General features: G+C 41.6%; 1 protein-coding gene across 3 annotated transcripts in view; it reads right to left on the bottom strand.

Moving 5' to 3' along the window:
• The window catches only part of LOC137546360 (multidrug and toxin extrusion protein 1-like), a 90,732-nt gene that overhangs the window by 21,186 nt on the left and 52,375 nt on the right, over positions 1-17,171 (bottom strand). For all 3 annotated transcript variants that reach the window (XM_068268707.1, XM_068268710.1, XM_068268708.1), the window contains 7 exons: positions 15,817-15,914; positions 13,830-13,927; positions 9,834-9,947; positions 9,677-9,744; positions 9,493-9,601; positions 5,409-5,484; positions 3,572-3,641 (listed from right to left, as the gene is read on the bottom strand). In XM_068268707.1, coding sequence (XP_068124808.1) covers positions 3,572-3,641; positions 5,409-5,484; positions 9,493-9,601; positions 9,677-9,744; positions 9,834-9,947; positions 13,830-13,927; positions 15,817-15,914 — 633 coding nt within the window. The remainder of the gene's footprint in view (positions 1-3,571; positions 3,642-5,408; positions 5,485-9,492; positions 9,602-9,676; positions 9,745-9,833; positions 9,948-13,829; positions 13,928-15,816; positions 15,915-17,171) is intronic.

The raw sequence follows: 17,171 nt of genomic DNA, 5'->3' as shown, positions 1-17,171 counted from the left end.
GCCTAACCTACCAGAACTGCTAGGCACAGGAACTCGTTCTTTCCCTCAGCTGTCAGCCTCTTGGACTCCCTACATATACTCCCCCACTCCACCTTAAACTGAGATGGAGGCTGTCCTAGGCTGTCTTACATGCCCTAAAGACCAGGTCTGTTCAGTCCTTCTCACTGTGATGCCTCTTCTTGCAATTGTAGTTCCTGACTTGTATAGTTTTCCTCCTGTACATTGCTGCGCTCAGCTTGGTAACTGCACTCTGTATGCCTGTATGTATGTATGCATGTATATACTGTATGTAAAATTGGGTTTTAAAAGTATTCGGCCCCCTTGAAGTTTTCCACATTTCGTCACATTACTGCCACAAACATGCATCAATTTTATTGGAATTCCACGTGAAAGAACAATACAAAGTGGTGTACATGTGAGAAGTGGATCGAAAATCATACATCGTTCCAAACATTTTTTACAAATCAATAACTGCAAAGTGGGGTGTGCGTAATTATTCGGCCCCCTGAGTCAATACTTTGTAGAACCACCTTTTGCTGCAATTGCAGCTGCCAGTCGTTTAGGGTATGTCTCTACCAGCTTTGCACATCTAGAGACTGAAATCCTTGCCCATTCTTCTTTGCAAAACAGCTCCAGCTCAGTCAGATTAGATGGACAGCGTTTGTGAACAGCAGTTTTCAGATCTTGCCACAGATTCTCGATTGGATTTAGATCTGGACTTTGACTGGGCCATTCTAACACATAGATATGTTTTGTTTTGAACCATTCTTTTGTTGCCCTGGCTTTATGTTTAGGGTCATTGTCCTGCTGGAAGGTGAACCTCCGCCCCAGTCTCAAGTCTTTTGTAGTCTCCAAGAGGTTTTCTTCCAAGTTTGCCCTGTATTTGGCTCCATCCATCTTCCCATCAACTCTGACCAGCTTCCCTGTCCCTACTGAAGAGATGCACCCCCCGAGCATGATGCTGCCACCACCATATTTGACAGTGGGGATGGTGTGTTCAGAGTGATGTGCAGTGTTAGTTTTCCGCCACACATAGCGTTTTGCATTTTGGCCAAAAAGTTCCATTTTGGTCTCATCTGAACAGAGCACCTTCTTCCACATGGTTGCTGTGTCCCCCACATGGCTTGTGGCAAACTGCAAACGGGACTTCTTATGCTTTCTGTTAACAATGCCTTTCTTCTTGCCACTCTTCCATAAAGGCCAACTTTGTACAGTGCATGACTAATAGTTGTCCCATGGACAGTGTCTCCCACCTGAGCTTTAGATCTCTGCAGCTCGTCCAGAGTCACCACGGGCCTCTTGACTGCATTTCTGATCAGCGCTCTCCTTGTTTGGCCTGTGAGTTTAGGTGGATGGCCTTGTCTTGGTAGGTTTACAGTTGTGCCATACTCCTTCCATTTCTAAATGATCGCTTGAACAGTGCTCTGTGGGATGTCGAAGGCTTTGGAAATCTTTTTGTAGCCTAAGCCTGCTTTAAATTTCTCAATAACTTGATCCCTGACCTGTCTTGTGTGTTCTTTGGACTTCACGGTGTTGTTGCTCCCAATATTCTCTTAGACAACCTCTGAGGCCCTCACAGAGCAGCTGTATTTGTACTAACATTAGATTACACACAGGTGCACTCTATTTAATCATTAGCACTCATCAGGCAATGTCTATAGGCAACTGACTGCACTCAGATCAAAGGGGGCCGAATAATTATGCACACACCACTTTGCAGTTATTTATTTGTAAAAAATGTTTGGAATCATGTATGACTTTCATTCCACTTCTTATGTGTACACCACTTTGTGTTGGTCTTTCATGTGGAGTTCCAATAAAATTGATTCATGTTTGTGGCAGTAATATGACAAAATGTGGAAAACTTCAAGGGGGCCGAATACTTTTGCAACCCACTGTATATATGTATGTACTCTACTTTGAGCTATGTTTTTGTGCCAAAACCAATTCCGGGCATGATCCAGTCATGCTTGGCGAAATAAAAGTGATCCCGATTCTGATTCCGATGTGGAGATGGGATGAAAGAGTGTAGCCAATGCTTCAGTTGCATACAACAAAAGCACTCAGCCCCCGGAGTCTGAAACTTCTCCCACAGGTTCTACCAGGTAAGTAAACCTGAGCCTCCAAACAGGCATTTGACCCACTCAAGGCCCACTCTCTCCACCATCGAAAACTACCTGGATTGTCAAGACCAGGACTAAACATTGGATAATCAATAAAGGACATCAGGAGTAAAGCAGGAGACATTAACTTAACCCCGAATAATGGACTGAGTGCCAGATAACCAGACAGTGCTGCAGAATCACCCCCAGAGACGGGTGGGAGGGGGGGGGGGCGAGGCTTAGATAACCAGATGGTAGTCTCGATTGACTGGAGGCCGCCGCCGCCGGAAATTCAAACAAAACCCAGGACGGCATTCTCATACCTTTGTAACGATCTAGCAATGGACCAATTGGGATGCTTGATAATTCATTAAATTTGGAACCCCTAGGCCCCCATTACACTTATGAGCATATAAAGTTAGTCTAGGGACTCTCGGACGGGAGTTACCCCTTATAAATTTAAACAGCTTCCCTTGAAGCATTCGAAGGAAGTGAGGAGGGACTTGAACTTGGAGCATTCTGAAATAATAGAGGACCTTAGGTAGCAGTGTCATTTTCAGAGAGTTGATCCGGCCCAACCAGGAGAGATTATTTGAGGACCATTGAGACAACCACTGGGTTACCTTTTTGGCTAAGGGGTAAGAATTCTGAGAAAACAGCAAGTGGTAGGAAGCTGTGAGCTTGACACCTAAATAGTCTATAGAAACAGTAGACCAGTGGAAGGGGTATTAAGCTTTCAAAAGAGCACAGGCCTCTGAGGAAAGAGTAATATTCAAGACTTTAGATTTACCAGGATTCACCTGGAGGTCAGAGACCACTGAAAGTCGAGTCAGCAAAGACAATTCTGGGATAGAAGAGTCTGGTGAGAAACAATAGATAACAAAATGTTGAATTGGGCAGTGTGACAGAAAGAAATAGGAAAATACCAGCTGGACCATGTAATAGACCTTTATGGCCTCCCTGCTCACTCCTCCCCTCAGCCTGAAGTCATGCCTCTTTCCTAGAGACTAACAACTCTAATTGCGCAGCATGGCGGCCTAGTGGTTCGCTCTCTCCTCTTGCAGTGCTGGGTGTCTGGTTCAAATCCCAGCCAGGGCACTATTTGCATGGAGTTTGTATGCTCTCCCCATGCCTGTATGGGTTTCCCCCCGGGCACACCAGTTTCCTCCCACATCCCAAAAACCTACAGGTAAGTTAACTGGCTTCCCCCGAAAAAAATTGGCCCTAGACTATGATACATACACTACACGATACATACATAGACATAAGACTATGGTAGGGATTAGATTGTGAGACAAGGCAATATACTGTACAGCGCTGCAGAAGATGTCAACACTATATAAATAATAATAATAATAATAATAATAATAATAATGGCTACAAACCAGCAGAAAAGAGAGGCATCAGCTGACAGACAAGCCAGAATAAAAAAAAAACAGTTCCCAAAAATGAGAAAAACATATACTTACAATTGGTGATAAAAGAAGAAAAAATAAGGCACACAGAGGCATTGCTTGGGAAACCAGTTCTATGATTGGCCTAAAAAATATAGAAAATAATTACACTAGGATCAGATAAATCACAACAATACAGAAAGCCATCTTCTAATATTTTGGACAGTCAGTAATGTTTAGGCATGGAGCATGAAAACAATGTATAGAGTACATGATGCACATGATGTAAAATAGTCATTCTGCTTTAACTTTATTGACAGATAAAACACTGCATTGTAAGACACAAGGCCTAATGTTCACTACTATGAATTCAGAAACTCTAGGAATCATTCCACCTCTAGTTTTAACTACAGCTGGGTACAGAAATCTATATAGCATACAGTGTGACACCATTGACTACAACAGCCATTTTGTAACTGAACGACATTATCTTTGAACTTCAACCTGCAGCTGCAAAAATGTTAGATTTGCTGGAAACTATGGTAACAATATACAGCTTGGTGCAGAACATACGTGGAATTCCCCTTTCTCGGCTTGTCTCATTGGTTCATAAGTCTACACAAAGTGGGAAGCAAAATGCATTGCATCATTTTGCACCCCAACTGATGCACTGGGCTTGGTGCAATAACACATTCATGCCACAGAGAGGAGGGGTCCAGCACACCCTGGCATGCTGACTATGTAAACAATCCCTCGATTAGGCATTTCCGTATTATTAACAACTGAGGCCCATTTGCAATTAACTTCTTCTCCTGAGTTATCTCCTAGGAGATAATTTTCATCTTCTCTTTAACCCCCTTAAGTCCCCCTAATGCCAATGTGCGTGACCAAGGTGGCTGCCCCAGGACAGCCTAAAGCCAATTAATATCAAGTCCTGGGGCGGGGTTTTGCAGGAGATTTCACGGGCCCGATTCGAGCATATCTCCACATGGATGATGGAGCTCCGCTCCGCCATCAGTCTCCCAGAGGCGATCGCCGCTAGGAGACTGTTAGAGGGTGAAACCGCGGTCTATTTACTGTGTACAGCACTGCGATCCACGGCAGCGCTGTACTGGGGACAGCCGTGTGACACGGCTGAGTGAGCCGCTGTCATAGGCTAATGCCTATGACAGCCGATCGCTATGATTGACTGGCAGGGGGAGGGAGAGACGGTTAGGTAAAATAATAAAAAAAATAATATTTACAAAAAAAACAAAAACAAAATATTTATATAAATATACACAAACACTGGCAGGGTAAAGACCCCACCAATAGAGAGCTGTGTTGGTGGGCAGAAAAGAGGGCGGGGGCAGCGAGGCCTTAAAGCTGCAGTGGCCTATTTAGCACAAAATAGCCTGGTCACTAGGGAGGTGTAAGCCTACGGTCCTCAAGTAGTTAAAATAACTTTTCAGCAGTTTACAAGTGAAAAATTACTCAAAAGTTGATGAGAAAGTACTATTAAAATTATATTCAGTATATTCTTGCTTACTGGTAGATTAAAGAGCAATTTATGACAAGGTATGAAAATGTCAACTAGGAGAAAAATAAGGAGAAATAGTGAATTGCATATGAGCCTGAGCGTAAGACAAGGCAGCTTTCACAATGCACAGCTGCCAGGGTAATCACAGACTTGTCAGTGTAATACAACTGGATAAAATACAGTATATGAACTATATACTGTACATGCATGTATAAAACAATTATCTATCTATATATATATATATATATATATATATATATATATATATATATATATATATATATATATATACCGTACACAAGTATGAGAGGAAGATGAGCTGTAGTAATATGAAAGGACAGAAAAGGAGATTTACTCTCTATAAGCCTCTTCCATTAACAGGATATCACTCACTTCTCATCGGTAAATATGTTTCCAAGTGGATACCTCAGGACAATCAAAAAAATGGAGATCACTAGTGTACATAGAGCTGAAAGACACAGAAATTACACACGTTAAATAGTGACACACATTTACATGGAAATTGCAAGCTAAGATGTAGGGAGGGATGGATGAATGGATGGGCAGATATGACACATATTAGTGCAGCGAATTACAACTTTTGTAGAGCCAGAATCCAGCTGTAGGCCACATTTACAGTGGTTTGCAAAAGTATTCGGCCCCCTTGAAGTTTTCCACATTTTGTCACATTACTGCCACAAACATGAATCAATTTTATTGGAATTTCCCGTGAAAGACCAATACAAAGTGGTGTACACGTGAGAAGTGGAACTAAAATCATGCATGATTCCAAACATTTAAAAAAAACAAAAACTGCAAAGTGGGGTGTGCGTAATTATTCAGCCTCCTGAGTCAATACTTTGTAGAACCACCTTTTGCTGCAATTACAGCTGCCAGTCTTTTATGGTATGTCTCCACCAGCTTTGCACATCTAGAGACTGAAATCCTTGCCCATTCTTCTTTGCTAAACAGCTCCAGCTCAGTCAGATTAGATGGACAGCGTTTGTGAACCACAGTTTTCAGATCTTGCCACAGATTTTCGATTGGATTTAGATCTGGACTTTGACTGGGCCATTCTAACACATGGATATGTTTAGTTTTAAACCATTCCATTGTTGCCCTGGCTTTATGTTTAGAGTCGTCCTGCTGGAAGGTGAACCTCCGCCCCAGTCTCAAGTCTTTTGCAGTCCCAAAAAGGTTTTCTTCCAAGATTGCCCTGTATTTGGCTCCATCCATCTTCCCTGTCCCTGCTGAAGAGAAGCATCCCCAGAGCATGATGCTGCCATCACCATATTTGACAGTGGGGGATGCTATGTTCAGAGTGATGTTCAGTGTTAGTTTTCCACCACACATAGCGTTTTGCATTTTGGCCAAAAAGTTCCATTTTGGTCTCATCTGACCAGAGCACCTTCTTCCACATGTTTGCTGTGTCCCCACATGGCTTGTGGCAAACTGCAAACGGGACTTCTTATGCTTTTCTGTTAACAATGGCTTTCTTTTTGCCCCTCTTCCATAAAGGCCAACTTTGTAAAGTGCACGACTAATAGTTGTCCTATGGACAGATTCCCCCACCTGAGCTGTAGATCTCTGCAGCTCGTCCAGAGTCACCATGGGCCTTTTGACTGCATTTCTGATCAGCGCTCTTCTTGTTCGGCCTGTGAGTTTAGGTGGACGGCCTTGTCTTGGTAGGTTTACAGTTGTGCCATACTCATTCCATTTCTGAATGATCGCTTGAACAGTGCTCCGGGGGATGTTCAAGGCTTTGGAAATCTTTTTGTAGCCTAAGCCTGCTTTAAACTTCTCAATAACTTTATCCCTGACCTGTCTGGTGTGTTCTTTGGACTTCATGGTGGTGTTGCTCCCAATATTCTCTTAGACAACCTCTGAGGCCGTCACAGAGCAGCTGTATTTGTACTGACATTAGATTACTCACAGGTGCACTGTATTTAGTCATTAGCACTCATCAGGCAATGTCTATGGGCAACTGACTGCACTCAGACCAAAAGGAGGATGAATAATTACGCACACTCCACTTTGCAGTTATATATTTGTAAAAAATGTTTGGAATCATGTATGATTTTCGTTCTACTTCTCACGTGTACACCACTTTGTATTGGTCTTTCACGTGGAATTCCAATAAAAATTGATTCATGTTTGTGGCAGTAATATGACAAAATGTGGAAAACTTCAAGAGGGCCGAATACTTTTGCAAACCACTGTATATTACCTTTCCAACGAGCACACATTTTTGTTGGCTCATGGTACACAAAGGTAAATAAAAAAGGATTTAAATATGTTTTAGGTTTTCGCATTTCTATGGGGGAAAAATACTGAAGCTATCAAACTAATATTTACAGAGATAACCAGCAGCTGGTTTATATAAACCATAATGTTTTTTTACGTCCATGTGTCCCTATTTTTGTCTATAAACTGTTAATATCACCCAGATTTCACTAGTAGTTTTTGGCATGTTAATCTGCAATGCAAGCCTTGCATTTAAAGGATACCCGATGTCAAAATCGAGAAATGAGGAGAGCAGGCATACACCATCACCTGTCCTGATGCCTGCCGCTCCCCCCGTTCCCCTTTCTGCCCCCCGCATTATAGCTAAAAGCCCCCCGGGACCCTCTTCTGGGTTGCCAGAGTTGGGCTTTACTGCACACACGCTGGCCATGGCTGCAGCACTCTGCGCATGCGTATCACGTCATGAGCACAACATATTGATGTCATATGCATGCGCAGAGCGCTCCTGGCCATGGGCGAGTGCTGTAGGATGAGCGCAGCCCGGCCAGCGTGTGTGCAGTAAAGCCTGACTCCGGCGACCCAGAAGAGGGTCTCAGGGGGCTTTTAGCCATAATGCAGGGGGCAGAAAAGAGAATTGGGGGGGAGCGACAGGCATCAGGGCACAAAAGAGTATATGCCTGCTCCCCTTGTTTCTCTGATGATTTTGACATCTGGTATCCTTTAAAGAGTATATTTTTGCAATATTCATTTATATGGATGGGGCTGTAGCACAGTCCAGTCCAAGTACCTAAAATCCCCTTCCCTACCTCTCATTTTGTAATTTATATGATACAAAATGCTTGCTTCTGGGTCTGAGTCACTGATTAAAAGTACAAGTTTAGAGTCCTATTTTTAATACATAATTACATATCATGGTAAATGATGGTAAATGTGCATTAGTTAAAGATGCACAACTTTTTGTGCATTGCTTTGCGACAGATCTCCAATGGCCAGTTGGAGTGGGCAGTGCAGTATCCACTCCAAGGGTCCATTGTGGTCCATTTGGTGTCCGGAGGCAGATGCACCTCCATCATAGTCTTCTATGGGAAATGCCTCCGCTTCTCTGAAAAAATTGTGCAGGTAGTGACTTTGTTCTGCAGACCGCAATGGATCATTTGCAAAATGACATGTATGAACGGATCCTATTAATGACATAGCATTTGTCAACATGCCCTTTATCCAATCAGTAAAACAGGCAAAAAGTGCCAATTTGTTGGCTCAAGTGTGAACCAAGCCTTACCTGGGTGGCTACAGTAGTCTAATTTCCTGATGAAAAAACAGTGCAATTTCACTACACAGAAAGACAAGCCAGTCATTCCTTGCCAGCACAGATCACCTAACTCCTCTTCCTCATGCTGGTAATCCGTTATTTTATATTTATTTGTGTTGAAAAAAGACATATGTCCATCGAGTTCAACCAGAAAATAAAGTAAACCACCACCCTGCTCCCTCACATATCCCTGTTGATCCAGAGGAAGGCGAAAAGCCCTTACAAGGCATGGTCCAATTAGCCCCAAAAGGGAAAAAAATCCTTCCCGACTCCAGATGGCAATCAGATAAAATCCCTGGAACACCACCACTGGGCATTACCTTGTAATTATAGCCATTGACGTCTTTCAAGGAAAGCATCTAAGCCCCCTTTAAATGCAGATATAGAATGTGCCATAACTACTTCCCGTGGCAATGCATTCCACATCTTAATCACTCTTACTGTAAAGAATCCTTGCCTAAACAAATGTCTAAAACGTTTTTCTTCCATGCACAGATCATGTCCTTTGTGAAAGCTTAGGGACAAAAAGCTCTTCAACCAAGCTCTTATATTGCCCTCTGATGTATTTATACATGTAAGAGATTCACATTTTGTGACCAACACGGTGTCATAAATGATAAGAGTTTCATAATGAGTCTCAGTGATAAAATTTCCCAGTAGCTGCTGTGCTGGCCACAAAGCTTATGTCAAAGCAGTAAGGGGACGAGAAGAGTATGTTGGTTGTGTGCTTAGCAGTTAAGGCTCTAGTATCTACATGCAAACTTTGGTGAATGGATCCTGGGTCACATGACTAACGTTTCTCAAGAAAAGCTACATCAAATATTAACATTTCTGAATAATGATATAGCCTCCTAAGGGTGAACTTGTGCTTTCAAATATTTACCTATTAAAATCGGAACCATTAGGCACATTATGTTCACTTACTCATCATAACCAGGCTTAACTTAGCAGATCTTTTTGCTTCATAAGTCTCTCCAGCTCCTAAGAAAGTGCCCACTCTGATGCTTGCCGCCATTCCAATAGCAAAAGAAATCTATAACATATGATGTAGAGGTAAGAATATACAATATGGAAAAAGCCATTAAGTAGACTAATAAAATGTATTTACCTTATAGGCTAGAGTTATCAACTGGACAAGAATAGATTGTGCTCCCAGTTCCACTAGATTAATGAGACCTAAACATATTAATAAAAAAATAAGTATAAGTATAACATATCTCATGCTTACCATTATGTTTACAAGGCGCAAAAGTAGTTTTTGGTACCTGTTAGTAGCATTGATATTTCGTAAGCCCAGAATTCTAAGCTTACTATCAGTATGCCAGGAACACCCAATGCCATGAAAGACCCCCAGTCTTCCAAACATTCTGTGGTCCAGCCTGGAAATAGAAAACAGTACAAAGGTCTACATAAATTAACCACTTCAGGACCAAAGCAATTTTCACATATTCGCACTGCTCCCATTCATTCACCAATAACTTTATTACAACTAATCATCCCAATAAAATGTTATTAAGCGCTCAAAAGGTTTGGATAAAGTTCAGTCTCAAATATCACCACTCAAGTAGTCTTCAATCTGCTGTGCAGTAGACTCTCAAATGTCCAGGAACACAGGACCACTTCCACAATATCCAGCCAACACGTCATAAAGAGAAGAAAATAAAGGACATAGCGTAATCCAATACTTTGGATCCTTATTGGTAACGTGACTGGTTCACGGAATCCCGCATTTTCTGTGTATACCCACTTCCGGATTGGCTGAAGGCTACTCTGATGTGCAACGTGACTGGTTCACGGATCCCCGCAATACCTACATATCCATACCTCCGGATCGATTGGAGGCTATCTGGGTGAGTGCGGACACACAGGGGGAGTGTGTTACTGCACCAGGTGCTGGGTATCTGCACTTTAGAGGTGGTGGGCAATTTATTGAAGTATTGGATTACGCTATGTCCTTTATTTTCTTCTCTTTATGACTTGTTGGCTGGATATTGTGGAAGTGGTCCTGTGTTCCTGGACATTTGAGAGTCTACTGCACAGCAGATTGAAGACTACTTGAGTGGTGATATTTGAGACTGAACTTTATCCAAACCTTTTGAGCGCTTAATAACATTTTATTGGGACAATTTTTGTATGTTTGACAGTACATTGGTTATAGCGCACCACGTTTTTTTGAGTTAATTTTCTTTCCTTAGCGCAGACTAATCTTTTCTTCTATTACAACTAATCACACCTAAATAATCTATATTGTTTTTTTTCAAGACAAATTAGGCTTTTAGTGTGTGAGAAGTTTGTTTAGTAATTACCGTATTCTTAATACATTTTAACCACTTAATGACAAGCAGACTTATAAAAACGTCCTGCTAGAGCCTGTTAACGGCTCCAGGAAGTTTTTATAAAAAAGTCAAACAGTGCTGCTGCCACTGTGCGCGGTTCCGCGAGCGTGCATGTGAGATTAATGGAAAAAAAAAAAAAAAACTTTATGTCCAAATAATTTATTTTCACCATACTTTGCACTAGGGACATAATTAAAATCTTGTGATAACCACAACAAATAGGCAGATGTGTGGGTTTTATGTACAGTAGCAGTGTTTATATTAAAACTATAGGGGATGAAATTGGAGAAATTGTGTATTTTTTCATTTTTTTTCCTTGTTTTTCCTTTTAAAATGCATAGAAAATAAAGTAATTACTGAAAACAAATATCAACCCCAAAAAGCCTAATTGGTGGTGAAAAAAAAAAAAAAAGATATAGATAATTTCATTGTGATTAGTAGTGATTCAGCTATTGGCAAATGGAAGGGATGAGCACTGAAAGGTGAAAATCGCTCTTGTCAATTAGGGTAAAAACCCCTTTGCGGTGTAGTAGTTAAAGGGAAACACACTATTTTCTCCATTTCCATCCATTATAGCTTTACAATAAACCGTGCTAACTCTAAGTTACACCCACATGCTTATCCATCCTGGTTATAACGTTTAGATTATGTTCCTAGCACAATGTATGGTGACTGTATTGTATTTTGAATTAAAAGTGTCTTTTTTCTGTTTTTCGTTTTTTCTTTCGCATTGTACACTATTGATGATTATAAGACCTTATTTTCAAACCTAATAGTGCCCTCATGGCATACAGATTTAAAAAGCCATATATGTTTTTTCTTTCATATTCTGTCACTTTGTTTTCATTTTACAAGTCTTTTATTTTCGTACAGAATATGTGAAAATTTAATTGCCTTTGATTCCGTTTGTGACTAAAAAGAATAACCAAGACATGGTCCTCAACCCTAAAACTCTCTAAACCCTATTCTACTAATCACCGCTAAAATGTTTTAAATGTTCCCAAGTTTGATCATAATTTTGAAAAATACTTTTTTTATGCTGGATTGAGTTTGTCCCTACCCATTTCTCATGTGATGTGTGTCCAAGCTTGAAGACCCACCAAAATGTATTCTACAGTACAACTCATCACGGCTAAAATGATACCACGTGCCTCATTTAGTAACAAACTGGTGGTGCACTCTCCACAAATACACTGGACGTATATATACGTCCTGTGGTCATGAAGTGGTTAAAGTATCAGAAGGTATTTGCAGTAATTCAGGTTGGAGTCAGCACTTGATGTCTGCCATGATGCATCACTCCTGAATCTGCAAATTATTCTTTGTTGTCCCTGCAAGCTAGCCACACCTCCAAAACCGCTGGAATGCAATGATGTGTCAGGTTGTTAATTGTACAAAGCCACAATAATACAAAATGCAATTTGCATATTCAGCATCATATGCTCACTCCAACCTGAATTATAGTAAATACCTTCGGTTTAAGGCTGCTTTCACAGTAAGACGTTACAGGCACACATTAGTGCAGCCTGTAACGCAGCCCCACCGCACAGTAATGGAAAATCAATCAGCCCGTTCACAGTGCCCACGTTGCGTTACATTGTAACGCAGCACATCCGTTGAGAGTGCTGCATGCTAAGCTGCGTTAGACTGTGCGCACATGTTCAGTAGTGTTGGGCAGGAGTGGAGAGCGGCCAGGCACATGGCTAATTAATATTCACTGCACGGTGTGACGTGCAGTGTTTACTTCCTGGAGCGCCACTCTGTGCGGCGATTGGCCAGGTGGGACCATGTGGTGATGCCCCATGCGTCCAAGAGTATGCATCTCAGCATCACGCACGCCAGAGTGAGCTGCACAACGCGGCTCACTCTGACGTCCACATAAGAGAGCACCAGGCGTTGCGTTAGGGGCACGTTATGTGCCCTATAACGTCCCCTAAACGCAACGTCTTAGTGTGTAAGTAGCCTTAAGGCGGCAAACTTTTGTTTAGCTTAAAGTGGACCCAAATTAAAAATACAAGATTTCAGAAATAAAATCTATTTTCTAAATTATAATAATAAATGGCAGCCTTTTTTCAGCTGCATAATGACAAATATGAAATATTTTACATTTATTGGAGGAACCCCTCCCTTCCTTTCATATTGCCGGGACAGAATCCGGCAAACTGTTGGAGTAGCAGGTGTCTGGCAATGGAGGAATTGCTAATGGCTGCCACCTGTATAACCCTAGTTATGAAAAGAGAAGGGTGAAAAGCATGCACTGAAATGCTCATAGGCTTGAAGGAGTGTTTATTTATCTTTGTATGTGTCAGAATGGTGCAACTAAATATTTTTAATTAAAAAAAATGTTTGGTTTGGGTCCGCTTTAACATTTTAGTAAGAGGGCTTTTTGGTCCTTTGTAGTTCCTTACACACTCCATAAAGTTCTGGTTCACCATGAGCTTATTAGGTAGTCTGTAACTCTTAACACAACTAATGGTGGGAATAATGGAACAGCATAATTTTTGCCATAGTTCCCCTTTGAAAGGTCTAGGTAAACATGAGGAAATAGCATTATATATTAATAAGTTGTGTCATAGGCCTCATTCCCTATTTAGACATGGCTTATGTCAGTTTGACATAGATGGCCCGAGTCACTACTCTTGCAAATCATTTTGATTCCTGTCTAAAATGCCTGTCCTAAAAAAGTCATACAATAGCACTGAATACCTGAATATCACAAAATTGGTCATGTGACCTGTTGCTGAAAGAAATTTTGCTTCTGCAAGACAGTTATATCTGAAATAACATGTGTTGGTACTGGACGCCATAAAGCTCATTACGGGATTTATTTTCAGATGGAGGCCCATTTTATTCCATACAACGATTTTCAGATGTAGGGGATTTTAGTTCATATAATTCTACACAAAACAAAAATAATTTTTTTACCTGCCCAGGATGGAACATGCAGTTTTCTCACTCGAATATAGAGGAACAATAAAAGACACTGAAAAAACATCCCTATATCAACGGCCAGAGCAGCACCGCTAAAAGAAAGAATGAAAAAAAGTCAGATGTTTCTCTTCACAAAACAGCACTAAGGAGGTTTTATAAATCCAGATTGAGAGTTGCGCTGGAAAAAATATTTGCTACTGGTTTGTTCAGAAGAAAGCCACACTTTGATTGGGTAAGAAAATTCAAGGGGGGTGGAGTCAGATGCTGCCCAACTCCAGACCATGCTTGCCAATACTACTAGTGATAGGGTTTGTATGAAAAAAGAGAGAAGGGGGAGACCGAGAGCCCAATATAGTGTAGTATATTTGTACATGATAATATGGGTGGTAGATAACACAAGGTAGTTATACTCACAACAAGCATGAGTTACCAAACAGGCAACCACTGTACAGGCAGGTGGGGAGATTATGACCTGACCTTACTCAGATTAAAGGGAACCTAAACTGAGAAGGATATGGATTTTTCTTTTTAAAATAATACCAGATGCCTGACTCTCCTGCTTATCATGTGTCTCTAATGCTTTCAGCCACAGCCCCTGAACAAGCATGCAGATCAGGTGCTCTGACTGAAGTCAGACTGGATTAGCTGCATGCTTGTTTCAGGTCTGTGATTCAGCCACTACTGCAGCCAAAGCGATCAGCAGGACTGCCAGGCAACTGGTATTGTTTAAAAGGAAACATCCATATCCCTCTCAGTTTAGGTTCCCTTTAAGAAGTCACTCTCTGTAGATAGGAAAAGGGGTAACAACCCTCCACCGAGGGTGGACTAGACAATGTTGAAATATTTGAACAGAGGTGCCAAAATAGAATAAAACCATTAAAAAAACATTTAAAAGAGGGAAGTTGTGGTGGACTTACCTCCCTTGTAGATAAGCAGACCTAAATCCATTATTATTTATGTATCAAAAAATAATATTTATTAGATACTCCACTTTGCAACATGTTTCACAGGTACAGACACATGGGATGTGTGTGGTGTACAGACACATCCCATGGCTACAGATGATATCTATGGAGAAGGCAGGAGGGACAACAGCACAGTGGATGATGGAGTGGCTTCCAGCTGGTGGGATGAGGAGAGCAATGGGCTCAGGTGACAGTTGGGCATAACCGTTGCTAAAGAACCGGCATTTGGGATCTTTATGCAACGTCTGGGGACACTTGAACACTTAATGAAAATGTGGGCTTACACAGTCCTAAACGGCCAGCTAGGCTGACTGTCATCTGAGTGTGTATGTAGCCTTAAAGAGAAACTCCAACCAAGAAGTTAACTTTATCCCAATCAGCAGCGGATACCCCCTTTTACATGAGAAATGTATTCCTTTTCACAAACAGACCATCAGGGGGCACTGTATGACTGATATTGTGGTGAAACCCCTCCCACAAGAAACTCTGAGGACCGTGGTACTCCTGGCAGTTTCCTGTCTGTGAACCTTGTTGCATTGTGGGAAATAGCTGTTTACAGCTGTTTCCAACTGCCAAAAAAGCATGCAGCAGCTACATCACCTGCCAACAGTAAAAATGTCACCATGTAATAAATGTCAGAATGTAAATCAGGGATTTAAAAGATTTTACAATGGGCAAACACTGACTAAATCATTTATACATAATTATTGTAAAAATGAAGCACTTTTATTTTTACAATATTTTCACGGGAGTTCCTCTTTAAAGACTCACTTTAATCTCATGTTGTGATGACAGCCTTCACAGAATCAGACAAAGCTGGTTTTAATTATCTTTAAAGTATAACCCAAGTGGTCAAGTTTTGCAATTTAATTTGAAATGCATTTTGAATTGTTTATGTTTAATGTGTCGTATGCCTAAATATTTGATTAGATTTTATATTTTATTTCCATAGTCCATACAAGCATTACTGTTATTTGTGCAGTTATGAATTGTAGTAAGCAAGATAGAAAACTTACATGATTCCAATATTGAGAACAAAAAGCAGCAGGTAATTAAAGAGTGCAACGACAATGCATGCCAGCATGCCTACTAGGATCTGGGGCCATATGATTTCCTGTACACACAAAAATTAAAAAGATAGTAATTAATTATAAGCATAAACACAAAACAGGATCCATCCAGGCCTAGCTATACACCTATGAAGGGATAGTGACTTAGCCTATCAAAGACTGCAGCTGCCAATCTATTAGATCACAGCTAGCTAATTAAAGGAGAACTGCAGGATGGGCTACAATACAAGTTCCCCCATTTAAATAACCTGTTGAAATTAATATTTTAGTACAATTTTTTCCAAGGTTTATAAAATGATGTGGGTGGCATATTTATGTACACTGAAAAGAGGCACTAGTAATTTTGGCACTAGATCCACCTGCAAACTATCCTCAATAATTCGAATAGCAGTACTATTACTGATATTGTACTATTGGCTCCCCTAACCTATACACCTCACACTAACCCATCCCAAACACATGCTAATAAGTTAATTGCTCCCCCTCCCCATCCTGCATTGGCCTTAGACTGTTATGGACATTAGTTTGACTACAGAAGGATTACATTGCTAGCTCCTCAGAGAGACCGGAAAGGTGACCATATATCTCTCGACTTGGTGGCTGATCAACCATCCTATTCACTAATTATTATCGAATCGGATGAAAATCCGTGCCACCAAAAGCATGTATTAATTGGACATGCTGCTGGACCATCGTGGTCGGTCAGGTGCACGGCGGTAACAGCAAACGATATAGGGACAAGTGATGAACCTGACGAAGCCCTAGGCACAGTTCCACCCAGTGTATATAAATTTGCCCAGTGTGTGTACATTTATACATTACCTGTCCTATGCTGCCCACCACATAGTGCCCATCTGTCTTTGAAATCCTGTTGCTCCACAAGCGCTATACACGCTGCCAGCATGTAGCATGTGGCGCGTGTGATGCCAGCGGCATGTATAGCACTAAGAGAGCAGCGGGATTCCAACGATAGATGGGCACCTTGCAGAGGGCTACATTGGTCAGGTATAAATGCACACGGGGGCACAGTTATACACTGGGCAGGGGCGCCGCGAGGCATAAAGCGAACCAAGCGGTCGATTGGGGCCTCAAGATCGTAGGGGCCTCGGCGGCTCAGTGACGTCGGCGTGGCGTCACTGTTTTCCCGCAGACCCGCGGGGCTGGCAGAGCAGAGCAGGGCAGGGCTAGGGAAGATGGCCGCCGCCGAAGCCCTGCTCTGGAGACTATGTCTCCAGTACAGGGCTTCGGGTGGCCATCTTCCCGTAGCCCTGATTCAATCAGCGCGGGAGATTGGAGGAGGG

The sequence above is a fragment of the Hyperolius riggenbachi genome, chromosome 2 (genome assembly GCF_040937935.1).
Source record: "Hyperolius riggenbachi isolate aHypRig1 chromosome 2, aHypRig1.pri, whole genome shotgun sequence".
In the NCBI taxonomy this organism is placed as follows: Eukaryota; Metazoa; Chordata; class Amphibia; order Anura; family Hyperoliidae; genus Hyperolius; species Hyperolius riggenbachi.
This window is presented reverse-complemented; position numbering and strand designations above follow the sequence as displayed.